General features: G+C 43.5%; 3 protein-coding genes across 6 annotated transcripts; 1 reads left to right on the top strand and 2 right to left on the bottom strand.

Annotated features, from left to right (window-relative positions):
* Positions 1 to 3: 3 nt before the first annotated feature.
* On the bottom strand, positions 4 to 5645 carry tmem243b (transmembrane protein 243, mitochondrial b). Of its 3 annotated transcripts, none has more exons than XM_079734731.1 (6): positions 5529 to 5645; positions 5178 to 5327; positions 3401 to 3757; positions 3054 to 3104; positions 2463 to 2567; positions 4 to 2320 (listed from the first exon to the last, which is right to left on the bottom strand). In XM_079734731.1, the coding sequence occupies exons 3-6, from the start codon at positions 3476 to 3478 to the stop codon at positions 2201 to 2203; spliced, it is 354 nt and encodes a 117-aa protein (XP_079590857.1). In that variant the 5' UTR covers positions 3479 to 3757; positions 5178 to 5327; positions 5529 to 5645; the 3' UTR covers positions 4 to 2200. The 3 variants fall into 3 exon arrangements, with proteins under 3 accessions (XP_079590857.1, XP_079590858.1, XP_079590859.1); XM_079734732.1 differs by having other exon boundaries at positions 5178 to 5324; positions 5529 to 5618; XM_079734733.1 differs by having other exon boundaries at positions 5178 to 5324; positions 5458 to 5594.
* Positions 5646 to 6358: 713 nt separating this feature from the next.
* On the top strand, positions 6359 to 12633 carry dclre1c (DNA cross-link repair 1C, PSO2 homolog). 2 transcript variants are annotated; one of them, XM_079734179.1, is made up of 15 exons: positions 6359 to 6478; positions 6618 to 6669; positions 6808 to 6892; positions 7105 to 7164; positions 7475 to 7527; positions 7652 to 7753; positions 8081 to 8153; positions 8286 to 8426; positions 8599 to 8700; positions 9004 to 9140; positions 9636 to 9690; positions 10039 to 10127; positions 10361 to 10458; positions 10628 to 10717; positions 10944 to 12633. In XM_079734179.1, the coding sequence occupies exons 1-15, from the start codon at positions 6370 to 6372 to the stop codon at positions 11801 to 11803; spliced, it is 2106 nt and encodes a 701-aa protein (XP_079590305.1). In that variant the 5' UTR covers positions 6359 to 6369; the 3' UTR covers positions 11804 to 12633. The 2 variants fall into 2 exon arrangements, with proteins under 2 accessions (XP_079590305.1, XP_079590304.1); XM_079734178.1 differs by having other exon boundaries at positions 7472 to 7527.
* Positions 12634 to 23823: 11190 nt separating this feature from the next.
* On the bottom strand, positions 23824 to 26698 carry LOC307074080 (fish-egg lectin-like). The gene is made up of 5 exons (XM_079734082.1): positions 26563 to 26698; positions 25936 to 26172; positions 25536 to 25753; positions 25204 to 25337; positions 23824 to 24933 (listed from the first exon to the last, which is right to left on the bottom strand). The coding sequence occupies exons 1-5, from the start codon at positions 26615 to 26617 to the stop codon at positions 24792 to 24794; spliced, it is 786 nt and encodes a 261-aa protein (XP_079590208.1). The 5' UTR covers positions 26618 to 26698; the 3' UTR covers positions 23824 to 24791.
* Between the last annotated feature and the right edge of the window lie 291 nt (positions 26699 to 26989).

The raw sequence follows: 26989 nt of genomic DNA, 5'->3' as shown, positions 1-26989 counted from the left end.
CGTTGAGGTCTTGTGCTGGACTATTTTCTTACAATATTTAGAAGACCAAAAAGTGTTGAGTTAAAAACACAGGATACAGGAGTCTTTATTCCATAAAATGTTGAGTAGAAAGCAGCACATGGTTTCTGACAATCCCTAGGTCGTTGTGTCTTCTGACGGTTCCCCAGCACCGAGCCATTTGAATCAAACTTAAGATTGGCCACTGATGGCCTTGTGGCAGAACGTTTATCACTGAACAGAACATTGGTGAGAATAACATGCTGATTTGGTCCTAGACTTATAAAGTCTAACTTGTGATAAAACATGTACGGTTAGCATAGAATTTGCAAAGATTTTTGCAAAGGAAACATTGACATGATTAAATTATATATTTGCTATGGTGCTCTTCAGGGCTGTTTATAATTTCAAATCATAGGTAGCATTCAAGGCTGTCTTTATATTCAAATTTCCTCAAACAAATCCATCTTTATTTTGGCTTTACTAGTTGGTAGGTAAAGGTTACCACTTGCCTAAGAACAAATTATTTTTGGTCAGGGTTTCCACATGGTTCACATTAGTGTTTTGAAATGCAAAAATAGAAAATCTTATTGAAAGTACTTCCCAAAAACAAATTTGCATCAACATTTGCAGTGATTTGAAACATTACAACATGAAGGTGTATCATGACGTCCAGGGGTGCTTTGGCAAACCAAGGCACACTTCATAGCTGTGTCCTTTGAGCATATCCTTCATATTCAGGTAGACTATCTTAAGAAACAAAGCGAGAGTCTTGGGTTATTCTTAAGCACCCAACTGTCCACTGCTCCGAATAAATCCTGTGGGACCACATTTATTAATATTTTAATATCAAGCGTGTGACTAGGAGCAATACAGCCACATACACAAAGAGAAATATGGCAATATATATATATATATATATATATATATATATACATATATATACATACATACATATATACATATATACATATATACACACACACACACACACATACATATACATGTATATCAAGTGAAGTGCAAAAAATAGATTGACCTGACCATGGAGATCGCAAAATATGGAGCAGAGCTCTGTATTCGATCCTTCAAGAGCCTCTGAAATGCAGCTCTACTTAAAGATAACTGGGATGGGACGTGTATAGGTTCCTTTACTTCATATTGATCATTGGTGCTACAGTGTGCAGATGCAGTGCTTTGGCCTGAGTGAGAGAAGGTTATAAAGAGCTTGTGGGTGGACGTGCACGCTCCTATGGCTAAAATAACATACGTGTTGGGCACAGCTTCCGTTTGGTGCAAGCATTGGCAGCCAACGTAATATGGCATGTGCACCATTGGAAACATTGATTAGATATTTATGATTATGGGACAGGAATAAGAAAACATTAGGTAGAATGTACCCTGTATCTTATCTGTTGCAATGGGAAGAGCAGACGGCCTCCAGGTAAAATTAGAAATGAGAACCGGAAGACTATATGTCTATCTTTAGCTAGTGTGCTATAACAGTACCAAAGAAATACTTCTTCACAGAGCAGTTGGACGTGTGCATAGTCATCATTTGGGGGATGAGCCATTGTGGTTTAGGGATCACAATTAAGTCTGCCAGTGGGATTTACCGTGGCAACGGCGATACCACTAGAGTCTGAAAGTCAGCAATGCTGACTGGATCAAGCAATACTTGATCCAGCCTTCTCAAGAGTCACCATGATCTTTAACGTGTGTCATTGTTGTAAACAGGGCTACATCTAAAACTGATGTAGACACATATACTACACCCGCAACGGTCCCCTGGTGTAATTATGAAAGATACTTGAAATGCACATGATCAAGAGTCACGTGAGCTACTGTCCGCAGTGTACTGGCCGGTACACGCGAGCGCGGTGGTCGCGGTGTGTGCAACGCATTTAAGGCAGTGTTCCTCTCGGGTGGTCTCACCAAGTCCTTTGCTTCATTTCTTTTCAGTTTCCCTCTGGACAAATGGAATTGGTCATTTGGAACCGCCGGGTTTCTCAGAATGCAGAGGGGGTCTTTTATCCTTTGGTTCCACTGGTAGACATCACGGTTAACGTTGGAGAAGACCTTCCACCAAATAAAACCATCTGAATGTTCTACCCTTCACCCGTCCATTGCTTTGATCCCCTTATTGCTGCATTTGCGTGCCGGCCCATCTGTGGGGTCCATGGGTGCCACTTAAGAGCCACATCTACGTGACCCCGTGGAAGTAGAGGTTGGCACACAGGCACAGCAGCACGATGGAGGCCAGTTTGTAGTAGATAAGCTTCCTGAACTTGGGCTCCAGATCCCCTTGGCGGTACCAGAAGATCTGGGCAGGGAGAGACCAGGGAAAGAGCATTCATTGATTAAGGGGTGCATATGAAGAGGGAAGGAGGGAGAACAAAAAAAAGACAGAAAGGAAGCATTGATTATAGAAGGTTTGCTTATGAGAGCGTGTGAGTGTTTCTCACCAGCAGTAACGTAGAGCCGCAGATCAGAAGAATACAAGCCGCAAAGAAAATGTTGAGCGCCCGCGGGGGAAGCGATGGGAACACAAAAGAACTGATGACAGTCACCTACAACAGCAGGAAATAAAATCACCATGGGGGTTATTATCAAAACAGGAAATGGTCCACTTCGTTCCGCCAGTTTGTCCACATGAATGTTTTCCAGTCACAGCAATTCGAGTCACTGCCGTCGTTAAAGGTGTGTGACAGAAGAATGAGTGACAGATAGATAGACAATACTGTTAAAAAATGTTGTTTTTTTACATTTGGTTGCGTGCTGCAACATTCTGTTCGCCAGAGAGGGATAATTCTAGTAATTTTAAAATGATTGCATTGAATCAATAATTTGTTTTTAAATCTGAATTTAATCATGAGGTGCCAATAGATTCCCACCCCTACTATTTTTAAAGAACCTACGATTTTCCGAGCTGGAACACAAAATATTCTAACAATATTTATCTGCACGCCACGGCATAATCCTACTGGATACTTCCATCAGCCGAGGCTGGTCCCGGCAGGGCCCTTGGAAGTGATGACTGTACAGAGAGGACTCACCAGGACAAACAGAGTAGTGACTCCACCCACGCCAACGTTGATGATCCGATCCTGAAGGAAAAGAGGCCAACAGAAGCAGTTGAGCTCATGATCACACACACACACACACACACACACACACACACACACACACACACACACACACACACACACACACACACACACACACACACACACACACACACACACACACACACACACACACACACAGTGTCGCCCCACAGTCACATGTATGCAGATGGGACACAATAGACAATCCAGGGCTGTTATGGAGAAACACATCCAGCGCCTCCACCATCACCACCACCCAGACATCCACACAGCCACCCCGAGGTCCTCGCGCTTACCCAGGCCGAGGTCTCCCCGAACAGGGGCCTGTTGTCCAGGCCACTGGTTCCGTAGGTCCTACCGCTGAAGTCATCCATGGCTGTCAGACGAGACGGCGCCGACCTTCCCGACCCAACACTTCAGCTCCTCCTCCGCCCCATGGACAGGGTGGGCCCAGCGACGGAAGCCGCTACTCGAGCTTCGTGCTAGCGGCGATCCGCACGCCGTTTGGTCACAGACAGCCCCGCACCGGCGCACCATGGGCGTCCCGAAATAACGGCGACGTCAACAGACCACTCGGGGTGTCGTCATGGCGAAGGAGGCGGCGGGGGGGGGGGAGAAGGGGGGAGGGGGTGGCGGGCGGCTGGGTCCTCTACCTATGTGGGGGACGAGGGAAAGAGTGAGCATACACTGCAGTTCATGCAAGGGAGATCCCCATGCGACGCACATCTGCATTTTTTTCCATCTTGCGTCACTAACCCATTGTGAGGCCAGGTGTAAGGCAACACAAGGTTATCAGTTAGGCTATCTTGGCAAATCAAAACATAAGTCACCCAAGTCGTGCGGTCGCACACACAAATCTGTTGAGGACGACAAAGGAAGGTATGTCGAAGTCACGATGGGCCTAGCCAACACGCTTAGTATCGAATCAGGAAGTATCCAAAGTCGAAATCCAGATTAACTTTTACTTCCTCTTCTTGAATATATTCACACTTTCTATAGCTCTAATTCATCATTTGTCTTGGAGCAGAAATTGTAACTGGGTTATTGACATCTGCCTAACCTTTTTCAGCTTATACCGCACTGCAATGCTTTTATGCATCTTGCAGTTTCCTGAATGCAGTTTCCCTATTTTTAACATGTTTTACTTTTCCATCCAAAACACAAATTAAATGGGTCGATTTGTCATCACTGAATGATATGAGGGTACCAGTAGTTGCCTCAAAGTAGGTAACTAAGCAAGGCAAGCATGTTAAGTGTTTTATTTGGGCTGTATTGTTCATTACAACTTTACTATTTCAACTAATGAAGAATCACCACATTCCAAAAGGGGAGCGACCATCGTTGACAGGAAAAGGAATATATAAACCGAAGAGTGCTTTCTCAGCAGAATCAACACTAATGCGGAAAAACAACAGCCTCATTATTGGCAGGTTAAACCTGGCCCAGAGCTACATTCCAAGGGAACCTTGTGATCCACCAGGCGTATGAATGGGGCCCGGCGACTTACTTTACCCAAGTGGGGGAAAAGCACATCTACATTAGCCTCCATGAAATCCCCCCTCCTTATAACACAGAGGGCAAAAGAAATGGGTAAATGTAAACCTGTCAATGTGTAGGCTTTTGTTGATGGCCACAGTTACTGAATGTCTCCAAAACACATATTTGCTAAAAAAAATAATTAAAAAAAGAAAAGAAAAGCGACGGACCACCAATGTTCAAACAGCGACCGAAAGGTAAACAAACCCCCGACTGTCTTATCAGGTTAGCCTGGTAGGTGGATAGCTTGCCAGGCTAATGTCTGGCTGTGAATGTCCTGGAGCACTGCAGATACATACATACTATGCATTCAGTCCACAAAGAACACGAGGATATTGGTCCTCTGCTGTGAAAGGGTGCGCATTAAAACGACATTTAACACACATTTTTTTACTCAGGGACTTCCATTAGCCACCTGAACCCATCATAACCTTCTCTAGGCCACCGCTAGTGATGGCTGGTTATATGCTTAGCACGCATTTCAAGCACTTCCAGCTATGGGGGCAGAGTATGAACAAACCTATGGGCCTTACTCACCCGCTGTTTGTTGATCTTTCTCTCTGTCTGTCTGTCCAAGTGGTTCCCCGATGATACTGGTGCTGTGGTCGTAGCAGACCGAAGTTTCAAGACACACACAGTAGGGTCAAGTCCCCGTTAAAGGGAACGGTCCGGGACAGCTCCAAGCTGCTAAAAGGAGAGTGCGGTTAATTGTGAGCCGATAATAAACGCTCAGGTCTGTTGGCAGGAAACGGCTACCGAGTGAACAGAGTTCATTGAATATAGTAAAAACAGCATTTTTGTCACGATCTCTTCTTACACAGAAAGAAATGAAGATTCAAGTACATTTGCCACGTTTGTACTAAAAATTATAGGACTTTATCATTTTACCTATCGCATGTGAAGTTAAATGCGGTATAATAAGCAATTACTCTCCTGCCTGTATTTTTTAACGGAACTAACGGAAGGTATCTCTCTCACTAACGTAGGAGACTAGCCTGGCCCTACGCTCAAAACTGTCAAGTGATATTCTTGTGCCCGCCCCCCAGGGGTCGATGCGGAGAACGTCCTACTGTTACCATCACATGATGTTAGTGTGATACATATCATTAGCCTCATAGCATAATTGCCATATTTTAAGGTTCATCTTGTATTTAGCGTAAGAAATCGCTAAGTCAAATAGATGACTTAGGCAGTGAGTGGTTATATAATGTAAAAAGCACTCTTATTGGCTTAGGATATAGTGCAATTACGAATTACTACTATAGTGCAATATACTGCACAGTGGAACAGCAGCGCTGGCTATCTCTCACTGTGTTTTCCTATGGGCTTCAGCATTTGTGCTGAATGAATCGGCTAAAATAAATGAAAATTCAATCAGAAAAAGATAGGTTGGTTAACTTTGCAGGACGTTGTGAAGGTTTGGATAGGCAATCCGTTTCTTAAACCATTTCAACAACATTCAAAGTTACTTGCAATATATTGGAGAAATGCTCGTGTGTGGATGTGGTTGATGGAGATTGCTAGGAAGATGGTTCTGAGTGGCCCTGACTCCTCTCCTTCTGAGCACCGTGCCATTTCATTCATCTGCCGCTAGAGGGCGGTCTTTCCGGTTAGACCGTCACATAACAAGGAAGTAGCTATGTTTTGGGGGGAGGTTTCAAAGCGGACTCGTCGTCTGATTAGACGTTGTATTATTTACTGATGAGAGCATTCCGACATTGTCAGAATCATGAGCTCTTTTGCGGGTCGGATGAAGGAGTATCCAACCATTTCGCTTGACCGCTTCGATAAGGATAATTTACATGCACGGGCATATTTCCTCTCTCATTGTCACAAAGGTGGGAGGTTCTCTAGGCATGACAGCAAAACAAACACGCAGATGACAAATGTAATAAAGAAACTTGGAATCTTTTCATCGCCTAATTGTTGCCTAATTGTTAATGTCTCTTTATTGTGCTGTGTTATGTTCCCCACTAGATCACATGAGAGGACTTAAAGGGCCATTCTTAAAGAGGAAACTTAAATTCAGGTGAGGGGAGAGGAGATATAACACCCTGTATCCAAGTAACTCACCTATAATTGACTGGTTTAGAAATACGCGTTGTTCTCTTGAAGTCTCAACAGCCTCTGCGTGTGATCTGATAACATGCCCTATTTTCTCTTCCAGTCGAATGGTCAAACTCTACTGTTCATTTGTTACGAAAGAACTTCTGTTGAGCAATCCCAAATATGCCTTCTGGGAAGAGCACATTGTAAGCCAGCACCCACACACTGCCACACACTTGTTTTTGCCCTCCATGGTAGATGACAATTAAATAAGAAACGTGAAATAGGCTTTTGCATCATCATGTCCTTTAAACAAAGTTATGTGTGTATAGGAATTTAGAGTTGGTTTTGTGTATGTCAATCATTACTTTAAAGACATAGGCCTTCTCCGTATTTGACAGGCTGTGTTGTATGGTAGGTTCCCTTGGAGCTGGACAGCCCCACCCAGATCTACCTGGTGGACGAAGCATCAGGAGAGGTAAAACAAGAGAGTTTACACACAAATTGAATGTATGTTTTTACATACATGCACGTACATACAACACAAACAACTTTTTATGAATAATATCAGGAATATGGTTTTTCACAATGCAAATGGGAATCATTTGTTGCGGTTTCGAAAAAATAGCAGCCTACAGTTTTCCCTTGCATGCACAAATCCTTTTTTATAGTAGAAAATAGCTAAACGTGACCATTTTCCTCCCAAGCATCTGAGTCGGAGGTTAAGCTTCAGTCTCCTTATCTCCGTTTCGTTGGTGTTCCTCCTCCTTGTCTGTGCTTCCCAGAAGGAAGACCTCCTGGTGACGCTCCTGACCGCTGGCCACTGTCCGGGCTCTGTCATGTGAGATCAGTGTTCCGGAATGTCCAAGTCTCGACGTCAGACTCCTGACCCACAGCGCGTTATGGCACCGCGAGGCCTTCCGACTCAATGCTGACCCATGTCCTGTGTTTCTTGGTCGGTTTAGGTTTCTGCTGGAAGGGTCCAGGGGGAACGTTTTGTATACGGGAGACTTCCGGCTGGCCGAGGGGGACGCCTCTCGCATAGAGCTGCTGCACTCCGGGACCAGGTAGGACCCCCAGACAGCTGCCCTCCATCACGAGGCTCGCAACACTTTCTGTCAAACACTCTTGTCCGACAGTTTTTTTATATAACGATTTTGCAGGTGCCAGTATCTAAAGCAGACGCTACACATTTGATTCAAACCCAGCTCAGTGACTCGTTAAATCTATTTTTATTTTTATTCATTGAAGCTGCCTATTCAGTCTGTAGCTCTCTACCGCTGTTTAGGATTTGTGCCTGTGAAGGTTTTTTATACTGTCTTTTTTCAGTTGCTTATTAAGCAACCCAATACATTATTCTGTGTGTTTCATTTACTGCTCCTGTATGCACGCAGGGTGAAAGACATCCAGAGCGTATATCTGGACACCACCTTTATGGATCCCCGCTTCTACCAGATTCCTAGTCGGGTAGGTGAACTGTTAGTCATCAAATCAGTGCTGAGGAGTTTGGTAGGGTTTTAATCTGTACTGGGAATGAACTTATAGTTGCATGTTATTGATGAAGATGTATATGTGCGTGTGCGTCTTTGTGGGAAATAGGAGGCCTGTTTGAGTGGGATACGAGAACTGATCAGTAACTGGATCAGCAAGAGTGCCTACCACGTTGTGTGGCTCAACTGTAAAGCTGCTTACGGATACGAATACCTGTTTACCAACCTGGGAGAGGAGTTCAATACTCAGGTAACGGCCAAACACACATTTATTACAGACAAACACACTTACATAATACACTTCGACCTTCGGACATGTATGAATTTAAACGTATGTGTGTGTGTATGTGTGTGTGTGTGTGTGTGTGTGTGTGTGTGTGTGTGTGTGTGTGTGTGTGTGTGTGTGTGTGTGTGCCTGGCAGATCCACGTGAACAGTCTGGAAATGTTTAAGAAGATGCCCGAGATTCTGAGCTATCTGACAACGGACCGAAGAGTGCAGATCCACGCCTGCCGTTACCCCAAGGTCACACACACACACACACACACACACACACACACACACACACACACACACACACAGAGGGTCATGATGCTAGACAACCTGTTACTTAGAACCATTGGTCTATTGAGATCACTAAAGCAGCCTCACTACTCACTCATATAGTTTGTCCAGTCAGTTTAGCCTGAGGTGACTAGCTCACACCTTAAAATCCTAGTTCCCTTTGAATTGTATTTTGTAAATGCTCTTTCCACATTTAAGTTGCGTTCATCTCCCATCCATCAAACTGGAAACAAACTGCCCATGTGTCTGGGTGTACATGTTCAGATGGAAGATTTTATGCCTGGCAACCGGTTGCCGTGCGGATCGGTTGCCCCCGACGGCACACCGCTTCGCATCATCAGCATCAAACCATCCACCATGTGGTTCGGAGAGAGGAGCAGGAAGAGCAGCGTCGTTGTCAAGTAAGAGATCCCTTTGGAGATCCACCTCTGCTTCCAAGATGCTAGTACATTTATAAATTACAAAAAAAAACACCAATCAGAACTACAATGGACACGACACACAGGCAAAATTGATGGAGTTGGCATCTGGTATTTCCACGCTGGCCTTCATATTACAGGCAGCTTACACCTGCTAAAGAATTCAACTTAACACCACAAAAAATGACCAATCAACCAAGAAACTATAGGTGGACCAACACAAAGAAAAAGTTCTTTGTGTTGAGAACAAGCTAACATACAACCATAGGTCATAACTCTCTGTAAGAAGATTGTATACAACTGATTTACCAGTATGCACAAAAATGGTCACATAAAACATATAATTTGTTACAGTACTTCTTATTTTGGGTTTTGACTGCAGCCAACGTATTTGTTGAAATGTCCTTCTCAAAACGGTTAGGGTTAGGGTAACGGTAATATTTGAGGAAATACCAATGTTGGTTTGTGTTTTTCCAGAACGGGAGGCAGTTCCTACAGAGCTTGCTTCAGCTTCCACTCGTCCTACTCTGAGGTACTATAACGATGTTAACATATATTATATTACTACTATTGGCCTAGTGTACAAGATGTAAGAACGCTGTGTTCAGAGCAGTTGTTTTTGGCGAATAACTGTTGTGACTTCACATTTTCAATAATATGTATGTCCTATTTGATCCTATGATCCTATTTAGACTTTTCCCAGTACATAAGTGGCCACTAGAGATGGTGACTCGGCAAGTACGAGCCAAGTAATTTGTTCATATGAACTAATCTGCACTACATCACTGTCACTATAAGACCCAGGAACGACATTGCAGTAAATGTATTATGTATTACTCCATTCAAGTGCAGTGTAAAGAGTAGTCTCTCCATCACGCAGCTCAAGGACTTCCTGACTTACCTCCAGCCAATCAACATCTACCCCAGTGTGATACCCCTCGGACGCACCCTAGGAGAAGTCACCAAGTTGTGAGTCCATCTGTTTTCTATTACAAAACGTAGCGAAAATTGTTAAAATATTCCAAGAAAATAACACTAAAGATTATACATTTTTTTCAGACGTTTGTATTCCAATGAAGTAATTGAATGTATTCAATATTATGTATATTCTCTTTGACCTGATGCGCCCAGATCACATTTTTCTCAAGTATTTCAAAATGGTGGATAAATGAACATTGTGACGTGTATCCACTGGGGCCCAGGTTGAGGCCCCTGTGCAGGAACCAGGCGTCGCAAGCAGCGTTCTTATACATGCCCCTAGGAGAGTTGAAACGCACCCGGGCAGAGAAACCTGTATACGGTGAGACCTGCACACACACACACACACACACACACACACACACACACACACACACCTACATCCTAAAACCAATCGCATCCATTGTCACCAATTCAGTGGTGGGTTATTATTTTCCCAAATTAACTCTCTGGTGAATGTTTGGTATCAACATTTTGTGTTTCATGTGTAGATTCTGACAGCGGTGACGGGCTGTTTGAGGGTTTGAATTTAGCCCCAATGAGGAAGAAGATGGCACTGAACCAGGAAGAGAAAGAACATGGTGAGGGACCTTTTATTTTTAACTACTACCTCAAGTTATTCATATTTTTTGATGATTTGTTGATTATGTTATTCATCTATTCTTTAATGTATTTTATACCGTCTATTCTCCTTTACATAGTTTTATACCAAAAATGTTGGCCCTTGAGAACATTGTCTGCGTTTTAAATTTAAGTTGGTACTGCCCTGTTTTTTAATGACCTGCTTGTTGTTCACTTCTATTCCAGTGAAGGAGGGGAGCACTTTGAGGGAGCTCCCCGTAGAAGAGGAACCATTTCCCCTGAATGACCACGCCGCCACGGCCTCCCTCTCCACGCTCTGCTACATAGACTGCACCGAGTCCAACGACGAAGAGGACGGCGACGAGGAGGAGGAAGAGGAGCCGGGGGACGACGGGGAGACGGTGACTAATCCCGCCCTCGAAGCAGAGTCCAGAAAGGAGGCGGGCGAGGAGGTGGAAGATGAAAGGCGGGAGGCGGGAGTCTCGGAGGGGAAGGGCGGAGTCGGGGGTATGGACCGAGCCGCGGGCCCGCCGCGTCCGAAGTGGGACGACTTCTTCACGACCGACGTGCTGCCAGACAGCCAGGGCAGCCTCACCAGCCTCTCCCAGTCCTGCTGCTCGGCTCGGAGCTCCTCCCCCTCGAGGCTGACCGGCTCGCAGACCCCGGAGCTCTTCAGCGACGCCGACAGCGCCGACGAAGCCGTCGACGGCGTGGGAAGAGGGGCACTGGTTCCCCTCAATCGCCGCCCCAAGTCACCGACCAATCCCGTCGGACCGAGCCACGGCACGTCGTCTTTGCCCGACACCCTGATCCTCCTATCCAAGCCACAGCAGCAGGAAGAGGGCGGGGCAGGAGTCCCTCCACCGACCAATTGCGGGTCTCCGAGGGAGATGGGAGACAGCCGGAGCGTGCAGACGGGGGAGCGGGCGGAATTGCCAGACTCTCAAACGTCGTCGGATTTTGACATCCCGTGCACGCCAGAGTCCCAAGTGCCCAAACAGGAAGAGCTCTCTTCGCTGTACAGGACATTGGCCTCCGGGGAGGAAGTGGCCGTCTTCAGGAAAGGAAGTCAGGGTTCAATGTGATTTGGCGTTCCATTTGGGAGGGTTTGAACTTTCTCATTTTGAGGTGATGTCACCGCGTGGCTCCTCACCGCACTCGAGTTCAGGAAGTAGGCTTTTATAAGCGTAGAAGTTTTTCTGAATAGCTCATTCCAATGTCAAAGCTATACCTCAACGGTGTTAGAGCTCAGTATTAAACCTCCAGGTTTTATAGTGTCTGGTTTGGTCCAAAATGAGAAACACCCACGCATGCACACACACACTCACACAGATAGACAGGGGAAGGCTGCACTGAGGACCAAAGGGTCTCATCCAATGTTCATGTTACACTTAATAAGACACACATGCACGCATACATTCACACTTGTTGCCACAATTTTTAACCCTATTCAGTTTACCTGGAAACCCCAGGATTCTAGTGGGTAATATTTTATTACGTTTGCTATGCGCCCATATGAAGCACTAAATTATTTGGTACATTCCAGGAAAAAACTTTAATCCGTTGAACCATCCATGTTGAACAGCAATTTAGTGGTCCTTCTTTGGTGTAAGACTTTCACTGCCGTTGATCTCTGAACCTGAAAGCAAATGCAGCTTAACATATGGCTGCAACTCCATCTAAATGGCTCCCTTCAATCTGTAGTGTTGGTGCACCTGCTTGATACATCGCACTCCCTGCCACCTCAAAATGACAGTTTGGGTTAAGACCTGCAATGGCTGTTCATTTTTTTGTTACTTTGTGTGTGTGTGTGTGTGTGTGTGTGTGTGTTTGAAGGATGGCATCGTCTGACTGATTATCTTTTAAGTTATGTGAATGTTATACAATTTATGTGAATGTTTTTGTTTTTGTTCTTAATTTGTCTAGTCTAACTTATTCAAGTATTGTCAAGATCAGATCACATTAAACTGAATTAATTTCCTCTAACACACGGTCTTCTCTGACATCGTGTTTAACTCGAGAAAAGAAGAGTATGTGTTCAAATCCCATTTCTAACATTTGTTCCTCTAATACCGAATTCATAATCTACCAAAAAAATGCTTTTTTACTCCAATCTCATGCTTCCTTAGTGGCAATATCTACGGTTGATATGAGTTCTTAAAAAAAGGTTGCCTTCATACATTGTGGCAGCGCGTCTGAATCAGTTGGTTGCATGTTAGAAATGGTCGGCTCATCTCCAGTATGGATTTCTCCAAATTGGACCTCATAATCTGCTCACATTTTTTCTGTAAAAAAAATTGTATTCTTATTCAGTTGCTCACTAGCATTGATAGAAAATCCCCAAATTGTGTCAGACAGTCTCTCAAAATGGGCCTCATTTCTAATTGTTCTACTCTTTTGTTCTATTATTTTGCTCACTAGCTGTAACTGATGCCGTTAAATCAAGCTAAAATTTAAGCAGACGAAAGGCCTTGTGGCGCAACGGTGCCACGTCTGCCGTACTGGCAATGAATAACGTCATGTCAGAGGTCTTCATTTACATGAATTCAGACCTTGTGGCGAAACGTTAGCGTGTCTGACTCCAGATCAGAAGGTTGCTTGTCAAATCACGTCAGGGTCAGCTGATTAGCAGTGCACGTTGTGGCAAATGGTACCTAAAAATCGGCATAATTTCTCAGATATATGTCCTTTTTTGCTCTATTCTGATGCTCATGAGCTTTAACTGATGCCGTTCGTTCAAGCTTAAATATAAGCAGAAATCAAGCCTTGTGGCTCAACGGTAGCGCGTCTGACAGCTGATCAGGAAGTTGCGTGTCAAATCACGTAGAGGTCAGGGATTTCTCCAGTAGTCGTTCCTTAGGTCTTGATCTCAAGAGTTTCTGAGGTGAAAGTACAATCTTGCCCTAATCTAACTATCTAGTGGCAATTAATTACGTCATATCAGAGGACTAGATGAAGATCACAAAACACCATGTGGCGTAAAGTTAGCGCATCTGACTCCAGGGTCGAAAAATCACGTCAAGGTAAGGGAATTCTCCATTAGATATTCCTTTAGTCTTGATCTAAGAGTTTCTGCCTTGAAAGTATAATTTTCCACTAATCTGACACTCTCTACTGGCAATGAATAACATCATGTCAGTGGTCTTCATGAGCAAGAATTCAGAAGTTGTGGCTCAATAGTAGCGTCTCTGACTCCGAATTAAATCGTTGTGTGTTCGAATCACGTCAGGATCAGCTGATTTGTAGTGCATGTTGTGGCATATGGGTTCTACCAAATAGGCATTATTTCTCAGATATTTTTCCTTTTTTGCTCTATTCTGATGCTCACTAGCTGTAACTTATGCTGTTGTTTCAAGCTTTAATATAAGCAGATAACCGGACTTGTGGCGTAACACAGTCCCTCCAGAGAAATGCGGCCTTTTTTTGTGATTGTTGTGGCCAAAAATCCTTGATTATGCGGCACGTTTTCTTAAAAAATGCGATAAAATATGCGGCATATTTATGCGATGATATTGCGGGAACTTGCGAAAAAATGCGGGAACTTGCGGAAAATGCAGCTTTTCGATGACGTTAACGTCGCGTAATTGCGTCACTTCATAACGTTCCCATGGCAGCAGGGGGAAATGGCTGCTCTTGTGTGAAGTAAACGCAACATTTTTCAACTTTCTGCTGAGATATATGTGAATTTTTGCAACGAAAATGCGGGGATTTTGAAATCATGCAAGCCCCGCATATTTTGCGTGGAAATCGACAATTTATGCAGTGAAAGTGCGGCATATTTGAAAAAATGGGGCCCCCGCATGAATATGCGGACTTTGGCTGATTATGTGTTGAATTATGCGAGCGCATAATCGCGTTTTTTTGGAGGGACTGGTAACAGTAGCGCGTCTGACTCCAGATCAGAAGGTTGCGTGTTCAAATCATGTAAGGTCACCGGATGTGCAGTGTACGTTGTGGCCAAAGTTTTCTCAAAATGGGCATCATTTCTCAGATATATTTCCTTTTTTGCTCTAGTCTGATGCTCACTAGCTGTAACTGATGCCGTTCTTTGAAGCTTGACAATAAGCAGCAAACCGGCATTGTGGCGCAACATTAGCTCGTCTGACTCCAGATCAGAAAGTTGCGTGTTGAAATCACGTCAAGGTCAGGGAATTCTCCAATAGTCATTCCTTAAGTAATGATCAGATTATGCCGTGAAAGTATAACTTTGCACTAATCTGACCGTATCTACTGTCAATGAATAACGTCATGTTAGAGGTCTTAATTGATGTTACGGCAGTTCTTGTGGTTCAACGGTAGTGCGTCTGACTCCAGATCAGAAGGTTGTGTGTTGAAAGCACGTCAAGGTCAGGTAGTTCTCCAACTGTCATTCGTTAAGTAATGATCTTAGATATTCTGCTCTATTCTGATTCTCACTAGCTGTAACTGATGCCGTTATTTGAAGCTTGACTATAAGCAGGCAATCAATCTTGTGGTGCAACAGCAGCTCGTCTGTCCAGATCAGAAGGTTGCGTGTTCAAATCACGTCAAGGTCATGGTGAGGGAATTCTCCAACAGTCCTTCCTTAAGCAATGATCTTAGATATTCTGCCGTAAAAGTATAATTTTGCACTAATCTGACACTATCTACTGGCAATGAATAACGTGATGTGAGAGGTCTTAACTGAAGTTAACGGGTCGGCTTAGCTCAGGAGGTAGAGTAGTTGTCTCGTGACTAAAAGGTTGCTAGTTCAATCCTCAGCTCCTCCTAGCTGAGTGATGATGTGTCCCTGAGCAAGACACTTTGTCGCCTAGCATGAAAGCGTCTGCTAAATGCCCTAATTGTAATTGAGAGTTAAAACAGACCTTGTGGAGCAACGGTAGTGCGTCTGACTCCAGATCAGAAGGTTGCGTTGTTGTGGCCAAAATTTTCTCAAAATGGGCATCATTTCTCAGACATATTTCCTTTTTTGTTCTATTCTGATGCTCACTAGCTGTAAATGATACCGTTCTTTCAAGATGAGAAGGTTCTTTCAAGATCAGAAGGGTCAGCTGATTTGCAGTGTATGTTGTGGCCAAATTTTTCTCAAAATGGGCATCATTTCTCAGACATATTTCCTTTTTTGTTCTATTCTGATGCTCACTAGCTGTAAATGATGCCGTTCTTGCAATCTTGAATAATAGCTGAAATCTGGGCTTCTGGCGCAACATTAGTGCGTTGGACTCCAGATCAGAAGTTTCCTTGGTCAAATCACGTCATGGGGAGGAAATTTTTCAACAGTGATTCCACCAAAGTATAATATTGCAATAATCTGACACTATCTACTGGCAATGAATATAGTCATGTCAGAGGTCTTAATTATCAATTTCTCAGTCCTTGTGGAGCAATGTTAGCATGTCTGACTCCAGCTCCGAAGGTTGCATTTTCAAATCACTTCAGGGTCCTCTGATTTGCAGTGCAAGTTGTGGTAAAAAAAATCTCAAAATGGGCATAATTTCTCATATATTTTTCCTTTTTTGCTCTATTCTGATTCTCACTAGCTGTAACTTATGCCTTTCTTTCAAGTTTGAATATAAGCAGACAACCGGCCTTGTGGCGCAACGGAAGTGTGTCTGACTCCAGATCTCAGACTGGCAATGAATAACGTGATGTCAGAGGTCTTACTTAATATAAAATCAGACCTTGTGGCGCAATGGTAGCGCGTCTTACTCCAGATCAGAAGGTTGCGTGTTCAAATCACGTCAGGGTCAGCAGGTTTGCAGTGTACGTTGGGGACAAAATTTTCTCAAAATGGGCATCATTTCTCAGACATATTTCCTTTTTTGTTCTATTCTGATGCTCACTAGCTGTAAATGATGCTGTTCTTTCAAGATCAGAAGGGTCAGCTGATTTGCAGTGTATGTTGTGGCCAAATTTTTCTCAAAATGGGCATCATTTCTCAGACATATTTCCTTTTTTGTTCTATTCTGATGCTTACTAGCTGTAAATGATGCCGTTCTTGCAAGCTTGAGTAATAGCTGAAATCTGGCCTTCTGGCGCAACAATAGTGCGTTGGACTCCAGATCAGAAGTTTCCTTGGTCAAATCACGTCATGGGGAGGAAATTTTTCAACAGTGATTCCACCAAAGTATAATATTGCAATAATCTGACACTATCTACTGGCAATGAATATAGTCATGTCAGAGGTCTTAATTATCAATTTCTCAGTCCTTGTGGAGCAATGTTAGCATGTCTGACTCCAGCTCCGAAGGTTGCATTTTCAAATCACTTCAGGGTCCTCTGATTTGCAGTGCAAGTTGTGGTAAAAAAAATCTCAAAATGGGCATAATTTCTCATATATTTTTCCTTTTTTGCTCTATTCTGATTCTCACTAGCTGTAACTTATGCCTTTCTTTCAAGTTTGAATATAAGCAGACAACCGGCCTTGTGGCGCAACGGAAGTGTGTCTGACTCCAGATCTCAGACTGGCAATGAATAACGTGATGTCAGAGGTCTTACTTAATATAAAATCAGAACTTGTGGCGCAATGGTAGCGCGTCTGACTCCAGATCAGAAGGTTGCGTGTTCAAATCACGTCAGGGTCAGCAGGTTTGCAGTGTACGTTGGGGACAAAATTTTCTCAAAATGGGCATCATTTCTCAGACATATTTCCTTTTTTGTTCTATTCTGATGCTCACTAGCTGTAAATGATGCTGTTCTTTCAAGATCAGAAGGGTCAGCTGATTTGCAGTGTATGTTGTGGCCAAATTTTTCTCAAAATGGGCATCATTTCTCAGACATATTTCCTTTTTTGTTCTATTCTGATGCTTACTAGCTGTAAATGATGCCGTTCTTGCAAGCTTGAATAATAGCTGAAATCTGGCCTTCTGGCGCAACAATAGTGCGTTGGACTCCAGATCAGAAGTTTCCTTGGTCAAATCACGTCATGGGGAGGACATTTTTCAACAGTGATTCCACCAAAGTATAATATTGCAATAATCTGACACTATCTACTGGCAATGAATATAGTCATGTCAGAGGTCTTAATTATCAATTTCTCAGTCCTTGTGGAGCAATGTTAGCATGTCTGACTCCAGCTCCGAAGGTTGCATTTTCAAATCACTTCAGGGTCCTCTGATTTGCAGTGCAAGTTGTGGTAAAAAAAATCTCAAAATGGGCATAATTTCTCATATATTTTTCCTTTTTTGCTCTATTCTGATTCTCACTAGCTGTAACTTATGCCTTTCTTTCAAGTTTGAATATAAGCAGACAACCGGCCTTGTGGCGCAACGGAAGTGTGTCTGACTCCAGATCTCAGACTGGCAATGAATAACGTGATGTCGAAGGTCTTACTTAATATAAAATCAGAACTTGTGGGGCAATGGTAGCGCGTCTGACTCCAGATCAGAAGGTTGCGTGTTCAAATCACGTCAGGGTCAGCAGGTTTGCAGTGTACGTTGGGGACAAAATTTTCTCAAAATGGGCATCATTTCTCAGACATATTTCCTTCTTTGTTCTATTCTGATGCTCACTAGCTGTAAATGATGCTGTTCTTTCAAAATCAGAAGGGTCAGCTGATTTGCAGTGTATGTTGTGGCCAAATTTTTCTCAAAATGGGCATCATTTCTCAGACATATTTCCTTTTTTGTTCTATTCTGATGCTTACTACCTGTAAATGATGCCGTTCTTGCAAGCTTGAATATTAGCTGAAATCTGGCCTTCTGGCGCAACAATAGTGCGTTGGACTCCAGATCAGAAGTTTCCTTGGTCAAATCACGTCATGGGGAGGACATTTTTCAACAGTGATTCCACCAAAGTATAATATTGCAATAATCTGACACTATCTACTGGCAATGAATATAGTCATGTCAGAGGTCTTAATTACTAAATTCTCAGTCCTTGTGGAGCAATGTTAGCATGTCTGACTCCAGCTCCGAAGGTTGCATTTTCAAATCACTTCAGGGTCCTCTGATTTGCAGTGCAAGTTGTGGTAAAAAAAATCTCAAAATGGGCATAATTTCTCATATATTTTTCCATTTTTGCTCTATTCTGATTCTCACTAGCTGTAACTTATGCCTTTCTTTCAAGTTTGAATATAAGCAGACAACCGGCCTTGTGGCGCAACGGAAGCGTGTCTGACTCCAGATCTCAGACTGGCAATGAATAACGTGATGTCAGAGGTCTTAGTTAATATCAAATAAGACCTTGTAGCGCAATGGTAGCGCGTCTGACTCCAGATCAGAAGGTTCCGTGTTCAAATCACGTAAGGGTCAGCAGATTTGCAGTGTACGTTGGGGACAAATTATTCTCAAAATGGGCATCATTTCTCAGACAGCTGATTTACAGTGTATGTTCAGGTTAAAATTTTCTCAAAATGGGCATCATTTCTCGACATATTTTCTTTTTTGTTCTATTCTGATGCTCACTAGCTGTAAGTGATGCCGTTCTTTCAAGATCAGAAGGTTCTTTCAAGATCAGAAGGGTCAGCTGATTTGCAGTGTATGTTGTGGCCAAATTTTTCTCAAAATGGGCATCATTTCTCAGACATATTTCCTTTTTTGTTCTATTCTGATGCTCACTAGCTGTAAATGATGCCGTTCTTGCAAGCTTGAATAAAAGCTGAAATCTGGCCTTCTGGCGCAATGTTAGTGCGTTGGACTCCAGATCAGAAGTTTCCTTGGTCAAATCATGTCATGGGGAGGACAATTTTCAACAGTGATTCCACCAAAGTATAATATTGCAATAATCTGACACTATCTACTGGCAATGAATAATGTCATGTCAGAGGTCTTAATTAACATATTCGCAGTCATCGTGGCGCAATGTTAGCATGTCTGACTCCAGCTCCGAAGGTTGCATTTTCAAATCACTTCAGGGTCCTCTGATTTGCAGTGCAAGTTGTGGTAAAAAAAATCTCAAAATGGGCATAATTTCTCATATTTTTTTCCTTTTTTGCTCTATTCTGATTCTTACTAGCTGTAACTGATGCCTTTCTTTCAAGTTTGAATATAAGCAGACAACCGGCCTTGTGGCGCAACGGAAGTGTGTCTGACTCCAGATCTCAGACTGGCAATGAATAACGTGATGTCAGAGGTCTAACTTAGTATCAATTAAGATCTTGTGGCGCAATGGTAGCGCGGCTGACTCCAGATCAGAAGGTTGCGTGTTTAAATCACGGCAGGGTCAGCTTTGCAGTGTATGTTGTGGGTCAATTTTTCTCTAAATGGGCATCATTTCTCTGACATATTTCCTTTTTTGTTCTATTCTGATGCTCACTAGCTGTAAATGATGCCGTTCTTTCAAGCTTGAATTTTAGCATAATTCTGGCTTTATGGGGCAACGGTAGTGCGTCGGAGTCTAGATCAGAATGTTGAGTGTTCAAATCACGTCAGGGTCAGCTGATTTGCAGTGTATGTTTTGGCCAAAGTTTTCTCAAAATGGGCATCATTTCTCAGATATATTTTCTTTTTTGCTCTAGTCTGATGCTCACTAGCTGTAACTGATGCCATTCTTTGCAGACTATAAGCAGCCAACCGGCCTAGTCGGGCGAAAGTAGCTCGTCTGACTCCAGATCAGAAGGTTGTGTGTTCAAATCATGTCAAGGTCAGGGATTTCTCCAACAGTCATTCCTTACGTGATGATCTTAGAGATTCTGTCGTGAAAGTATGAATTTGCACTAGTCTGACACTATCTACTGGCAATCAATAACGTCATGTCAGAGGTCTTATTTGATGGTAAATCAGACCTTGTGGTGGAACGGTAGTGTGTCTGAATGTAGATCAGAAGGTTGTGTGTTCAAATCACGTTACGGTCAGGGAAATCCCTAACAGTCATTCCTTAAGTATTGCTTTTCGAGATTATTCTGCGAAAGTATAATATTGCACTAATCTAACACTATCCACTGGCAGTGAATAACGTCATCTCAGTGGTCTTAATTAATATTAAATCAGACCGGTAACGGTAGTGTGTCTGACTCAAGCTCAGCCGGGTGTCTGTTCTATTCACGTCAGGGTCAGCTGATTTGAAGTTTACGTTGTGGCCAAAGTTTTCTCAAAATGGGCATCATTTCTCAAATATATTTCCTTTTTTGCTCTATTCTGTTACTAGCTGTAACTGATGCCGTTCTTTCAAGCTTGAATATAAGCAGAAAATCAGGCTTGTGGAGTAACGGTAGAGCATCAGACTCCAGATTCGAAGATTGCATGTTCAAATCACGTGAAGTTCAAGGTCAGGGAAGTATGTAACAGTCATTCCTTAAGTATTGATCTTAGAGATTCCTCCGTGAAAGTTTAATAATGCAATAATCTGACACTATCTACTGGCAATGAATAATGTGATCTCAGTGGTCTTAATTAAAATCAAATCAGACATTGTGGTGCAACGGCGCGTCTGACTCTAGATTAGAAGGTTGTGTGTCCAAATCACGTCAGGGTCAGCTGATTTCCAGTGTACGTTGTGGCTAAAATTTTCTCAAAATGGGCATCATTTCTCAGATATATTTCCTTTTTTGTTCTATTCTGATGCTCACTAGCCGTAAATGATGCTGTTCTTTCAATCTTGAATAATAGCATAAATCTGGCCTTGTGTTGCAACGTTAGCGAGTTGGACTCCAGATCAGAAGGTTGCATGTTCAAATTACGTCAAGGTCATAAAACTCTTCAAGAGTGATTCCTTACGTGATGAGCTTAGAGATTCTGCCGTGAAAGTACAATTTTGCACTAATCTGACACTATCTACTGGCAGTGAATAACGTCATGTCAGAGGTCTTAATTAATATTAAATCAGATCTTGTGGCGCATTGGTACCGTGTCTGACTCCAGATCGGAAGACCTTTCCTTAAGTCGTGATCAAAAAGTTTCTGCGATGATAGGATAGTTTTCCACTATTCTGACACTATCAACTAACAATGAATAACGTAATGTCAGAGATCTTAGCTTAATCGCAGACATTTTGGCGCAACGGTAGTGCGTCTGACTCCACATTAGAAGGTTCCGTGTTCAAATCATGTAAGGGTCAGCTGATTTGTCGTGCATGTTATGGCAAACGGGAGCTACCAAATGGGCATCTTTTCTGACATATATTTCCTTTTTTGCTCTATTCTGATGCTCACTAGCTGTAACTGATGGCGTTCTTTGAAGCTTGACTACAAGGAGCCAACCGGGCTTGTGGAGCAATAGCAGCTCGTGTGACTGCAGATCAGAAGGTTTTGTGTTCAAATCATGTCAAGGTCAGGGAATTCTCCAACAGTTATTCCTTAAGCTGCAGCCTATATTTTTGGTCTCTGCTCGAGAGTGATCGAGTGTCCCCAAATATGGGGACCCTAGAGTTGAAGAGGTTAAGTAATGATCTTAGAGATTCTGCTGTGAAAGTATAATTTTGCACTAATCTGACACTATCTGCTGGCAATGAATAACGTCTTGTCAGAGGTCTCAAATAATGTCTAAAAAGAACTTGTGGATTAACGGTAGCGTGTCAGCCTCCAGATCAGAAGGTTGCGTGTTCAAATCACGTCAGAGTCAGCTGTTTTGTAGTGCCAGTTGTGGCAAAAATATTCTCAAAATGGGCATCATTTCTCAGATAAATTTCCTTTTTTGCTCTATTCTGATGCTCACTAGCTGTAACTGATGCCATTCGTTCAAGCTTAAACATAAGGAGAGAACAGGCCGTGTTGCGCAATGGTAGTGCGTCTGACTCCAGATCAGAAGTTTGCATGTTCAATTCAAGTCAAGGTCAGAGTTTTCTCCATTAGTCCTTCCTTAAGTTTCGATCTAAGAGTTTCTGACGTGAAAGTAACATTTTCCAATAATCTGACACTATCTAGAGGCAATCAATGACGTCATATAAGACGTCTGAATGACCATCAAAGAAGACCTTGTAGTGCAATGGTAGAGTGGCTGACTGCAGAGCAGAATATTGCGTGTTCAAATCACGTCGAGGTCAGCTGATTTGGAGTGCACATTGTGGGAATCGGTTAGCCTTCTCAAAATGGGAATAAATTCTCAGATATGGTTATTAATTTGCACTATTCTGAGTCTCGCTAGCTTTAACTGATGCCGTTAGTTCTAGCTCACTAATTATCAGAAAATAGATCTCACCAGTAATGCGAGTGACTCCAGATCAGAAGGTTGCGTGTTCAATTCACGTCACGCTCATCCGTTTCCCATTGTAAAATTCACAAAACAGGAGCTCAAAATGGGCATTGTTTCTCAGATAAAATGACTCTCTTACTCTATTCTGGTGCTCACTAGCTGCAACTGACGCCATTTATTTGAGCTCAATAGCAGCTGGACAACAGGACTTGTGGCGTAATGGTAGTGTGTCAAACTCCAGATCAGAATTTCCGCTGTTCAAACCACGTTGTGGGCAGGGATATTTCCAGTTGTCATTCAGTGTTACTTTACAGTGTAAGTTCAAAATGGGCATAATTTTTCAGACAAAATGTCTTTTTTGCTCTATTCTGGTGCTCACTAGCTGTAACTGATGCCGTTTATCCAAGCTCAAATTTGAAATTATAATAGGCCATGTGGTGCAACGGTAACGCGTCTGACTCCAGATCAGGCGTGTTTTAATCACATCATAGGATCCTCATTTTCTGCCGTGAAAGTTACATTTTCCACTTATCTGACTCTATCTAGTGGCAATGAATGTCATGTCAGAGCCCTAATTGAACATCAAAAAATACCTTGTGGTGTACGGGTACTGCGTCTATCACCAGATCAGAAGGTTCCGTGTTCAAATAACGTTAAGGTCAGCTCATTAACAGTGCAGGTTGTGCCAAACGGTTCCTCAAAATGGGCATCATTTCTCAGATAAAATTACTATTTTTCTCTAATCTGGTACTCACTACATGTAACCGATGCAGTTCACTCAAGCTCAAAAACAAGCAGACAACATGTCTGCTTGTTATTTTTTATAACTAATAAAACGATTGTGGTACCCCTTATGTTTTGTTCTATAACGACAATAAAACAACAGTGGTACCGCTATGTTTTATTTTATAACGACAACAAACCGACAGTGGTACCTGTTATGTTTCCTTCTATAACTAAAATAAAACGACAGTGTTACCCCTTTTGTTTATTCTATAACTAATAAAACAACAGTGGAACTCCTTATGTTTTATTCTATAACGACAATACAACAACAGTTGTACCACTTATGTTTTATTGCATGACGACAATAAAACGACAGTGGTACCCCTCATGTTTTATTTATGTTTTATAATAACAAATAACATTTGTTACATGTTACATTTGTCTTCTAGAAGATCTTTGCATGTTATCCTGCCGTTGGTGAGTGCAGAAACTGAGAATTTCTGTGTTTAGCATTGCAATTGGTTCAAATTCTAACACTGTTGTTAGTAAGTAGTCGTTCAAGCTAGTTTAGATCACCAGGTTTCTAAAATAGGCTTGATTGACATATCATATGTCACCGAATTTGGGGCCATTTTGAAGTCAGGGAGCTAGGGCTCCAAAACTTCGCAGACAGGGGGCCAGGGGCCCCTCCCACAGCAAATGCCATCCCCATTTTCAAACCCAATTTTCAATACCAAAACCAGCCACCAGGGGGGATGGCAAACTATGCTCAGAGGTAGCCCAGGCCCTTATCTACCACGCCCACTTCTTAAATGTCCCATGCCCCTCCCCCTTTTCCCATGCCCCAGCTTTGTAGTGTGCTCCCATGTTAAAAAGAAGAAGGTTGGCACTAGTGGGAAGGAGATAATTGTCCCTTCCAAAGGTCGGAGTATCCCTTTAATATCAATATTACTATTTTCAATGTGTTGTGGTCACATGTCTGTCCAGGGTGTACGTCATGCTGATAAAAAAACATACAGGAGATGACGTAGTCCACAAGGGTTTGAATAAATGCTTTTTACTGATTAGAGGTTATGGATGAAGGAGGAGAGGGGAGGTGATGAGGAGAGGGGAGGAGGTGGTGCTGGAGAGGGGAGGAGGTGGTGCTGGAGAGGGGAGGAGGTGGTGATGAGAGGGGGGGAGATGGTGATGGAGAGGGGAGGAGGTGGTGATGAGAGGGGAGGAGGTGGTGGTGAGAGGGGAGGAGGTGGTGATGAGAGGGGGGGAGGTGGTGATGGAGAGGAGGTGGAGCTGATGGCGCTCAGTGCATGCAGAACATGATATTTCCAGAGTTGGAGACCACCCAGAGCCTGCCCAGGTCGTAGGAGAGGTGCCTCATTGCCACACCCATGGGGATGTTAGACCAGGAGGTCCCGTGGGTTCGACCGAAATACACCCCAGACCTGGAGGGGAGAGAGAGGGAGACAAAGGGAGTGAGCATAGGAGGGAGAGAGACCGAGACAGGAGAGCAACATGGTCTGTAGCGGTCTGGTTTATGGTCTGGTTGATGGTCTGTGGTGGTCTGGTTGATGGTCTGTGGCGGTCTGGTTAATGGCCTGGTCTATGGTCTGGTTGATGGTCTGGTTGATGGTCTGTGGTGGTCTGGTTGATGGTCTGTGGCGGTCTGATTAATGGCCTGGTCTATGGTCTGGTTGATGGTCAGTATCTCCTACCTCAGATACACTTTGCCGTGGGTGCTTAATCCGAACACCAGGCCGTTACTGGCCGCCTCCACCATCTTCATCTTCAGGTTGCCGGAGGAGACGACCTGCCACCCGGTTTGGCTGCAGGAGTTGGGGTTGACGGACTGGAGAGACAACCAATCACAACCCATCACTTAGGACCCAGGTTTAGGTACTAGGATACAGATTGTTAGTTTAGGTACTAAGTTAGAGATGGTTAGTTTAGGTATGAGGTTAGAGATGATTAGTTTAGGTATGAGGTTAGAGATATGTTGCTTTCATGATGATGATGATGATGATGATGATGATGATGGTGGTGTTACCCGGGTGTGGAACACGCGTCCAATGGTATCCACCCCCCAGCACCCGTACAGGCCGCAGCTATAGTACTTCAAAGTGTAGGAGGGCAAAGCTGACCAGCTCACTGAGCCTGCACCCTTGAACGCTCTTGCATAGGCCGTTCGCAGGCAGTAGGCCCGAGAACCAGTGCTACCAACTAAGAAGCCATTTCCTCCTGCGTCCACCTGGATCAAAGAGAGTCCTGGACCAAGACATGAGTGAGACGTGAGCGATATAAGAGCAACACATGATAGACATGAGATAGACATGAGATTTACATAAGATAGACATGAGCGAGACTTGAGCGAGACATGAGATAGACATGAGCGAGACCTGACAAACTGGCTACCCGCTGTATTCTACCGTATGATCAAAGCCTCTCACCGGGAACTCTGATGAAGTTTCCCCCGATCATTTTGTAGAGCTGGTTGTTGGTGCTGACCCCCCAGGTGCCGGTGTCGCCGGTGGTGATGTGCTTCATCCTTTGCCCATGGAGGTACGTCCAGGAGAGTCCGTTGAGGAAGAAGTTCTGGTTATATATGTTGGTTGCGAGCACTAGGCCCTTGCTGGCATCGATCTGTCTGGCTCGATACAGGGTGGGAGCCTCCAGACAACGCCATGCTGTGGATCATCTCCACGTTAGACCTCTGTGGACCTGCTCTAACATCTCCATGTTAGACCTCTGTGGACCTGCTCTAACATTTCCTCATTATGCTCTGTCCTTTGTTTTTTCCTCAGTTGGGACGTTAGAAGAAACATTTAAGGAAAAACATTCAACTTTTTATTTCATTAAATCTATTCACAGAACTATTCGTCATGATACCGTTCTTGTGTAGAAATATGACTACAGAAAGTTTTTTAAAATGTGTTAAGTTGTAGAGTGATACTTGGGAAAGTATCACTCAAGCTATTATTTTGGTAAAAATGCCCTGGATCAAATGACTGTTCTTCTGCACTTGTTTCTATCTATCGTGTACAAAACTTGTTTCAGAATGTTCTGAGCAGACTCACCATAACTGACGGAGACCAGGCTCAGCAGCAGCATGAAGAACACTACAGCTGTCATCTTCACAGTCTTCTGGTGTCTGATCTGTCCGTCTGTCTCTGGGTCTGAGCATAGTGTGTCCCGAGGAGGCTAATATTTCACCATACCCAGCAGGACCAGTTCTGCCAGTAGCCAGAGTTTACAGTCAGGAAACCAAAAGGCAGGGCAATTTTATTTGCATAGCGCATGTCTTACATCAAGAAGTGCCAAAAACCTTGGTGTAGTGTTGGACAATCAGTTATGCTGCACCGCAAACATCACTGCGGTGGCCCGATCCTGCAGATTTGCACTTTACAACATCCGCAGGATCCGGCCCTTCCTCACAAGGGAAGCAGCTCAGCTTCTAGTCCAATCACTGGTCATCTCCCGCCTCGACTACTGCAACTCGCTCCT

The sequence above is a fragment of the Pollachius pollachius genome (assembly GCF_949987615.1).
Source record: "Pollachius pollachius genome assembly, chromosome: 4".
Taxonomy (NCBI): domain Eukaryota; kingdom Metazoa; phylum Chordata; class Actinopteri; order Gadiformes; family Gadidae; genus Pollachius; species Pollachius pollachius.
This window is presented reverse-complemented; position numbering and strand designations above follow the sequence as displayed.

Excerpts from the sequence above, each read along its gene's own strand:
- dclre1c (XM_079734178.1), top strand. The coding sequence starts at position 6,370 with ATGAGCTCTTTTGCGGGTCGGATGAAGGAGTATCCAACCATTTCGCTT. Across the intron at positions 8,154-8,285 it reads TCTACCAGATTCCTAGTCGG|GAGGCCTGTTTGAGTGGGAT; the intron begins GTAGGTGAACTG and ends TGTGGGAAATAG. Across the intron at positions 10,128-10,360 it reads CTAGGAGAAGTCACCAAGTT|GTTGAGGCCCCTGTGCAGGA; the intron begins GTGAGTCCATCT and ends ACTGGGGCCCAG.
- LOC307074080 (XM_079734082.1), bottom strand. The coding sequence starts at position 26,617 with ATGACAGCTGTAGTGTTCTTCATGCTGCTGCTGAGCCTGGTCTCCGTC. Across the intron at positions 25,754-25,935 it reads AAACTTCATCAGAGTTCCCG|GACTCTCTTTGATCCAGGTG; the intron begins GTGAGAGGCTTT and ends GTCTTGGTCCAG. Across the intron at positions 25,338-25,535 it reads GACGCGTGTTCCACACCCGG|TCCGTCAACCCCAACTCCTG; the intron begins GTAACACCACCA and ends TTGTCTCTCCAG.
- tmem243b (XM_079734731.1), bottom strand. The coding sequence starts at position 3,478 with ATGGATGACTTCAGCGGTAGGACCTACGGAACCAGTGGCCTGGACAAC. Across the intron at positions 3,105-3,400 it reads TCGGGGAGACCTCGGCCTGG|GATCGGATCATCAACGTTGG; the intron begins GTAAGCGCGAGG and ends CTTTTCCTTCAG. Across the intron at positions 2,321-2,462 it reads GCGGCTCTACGTTACTGCTG|ATCTTCTGGTACCGCCAAGG; the intron begins GTGAGAAACACT and ends CTCCCTGCCCAG.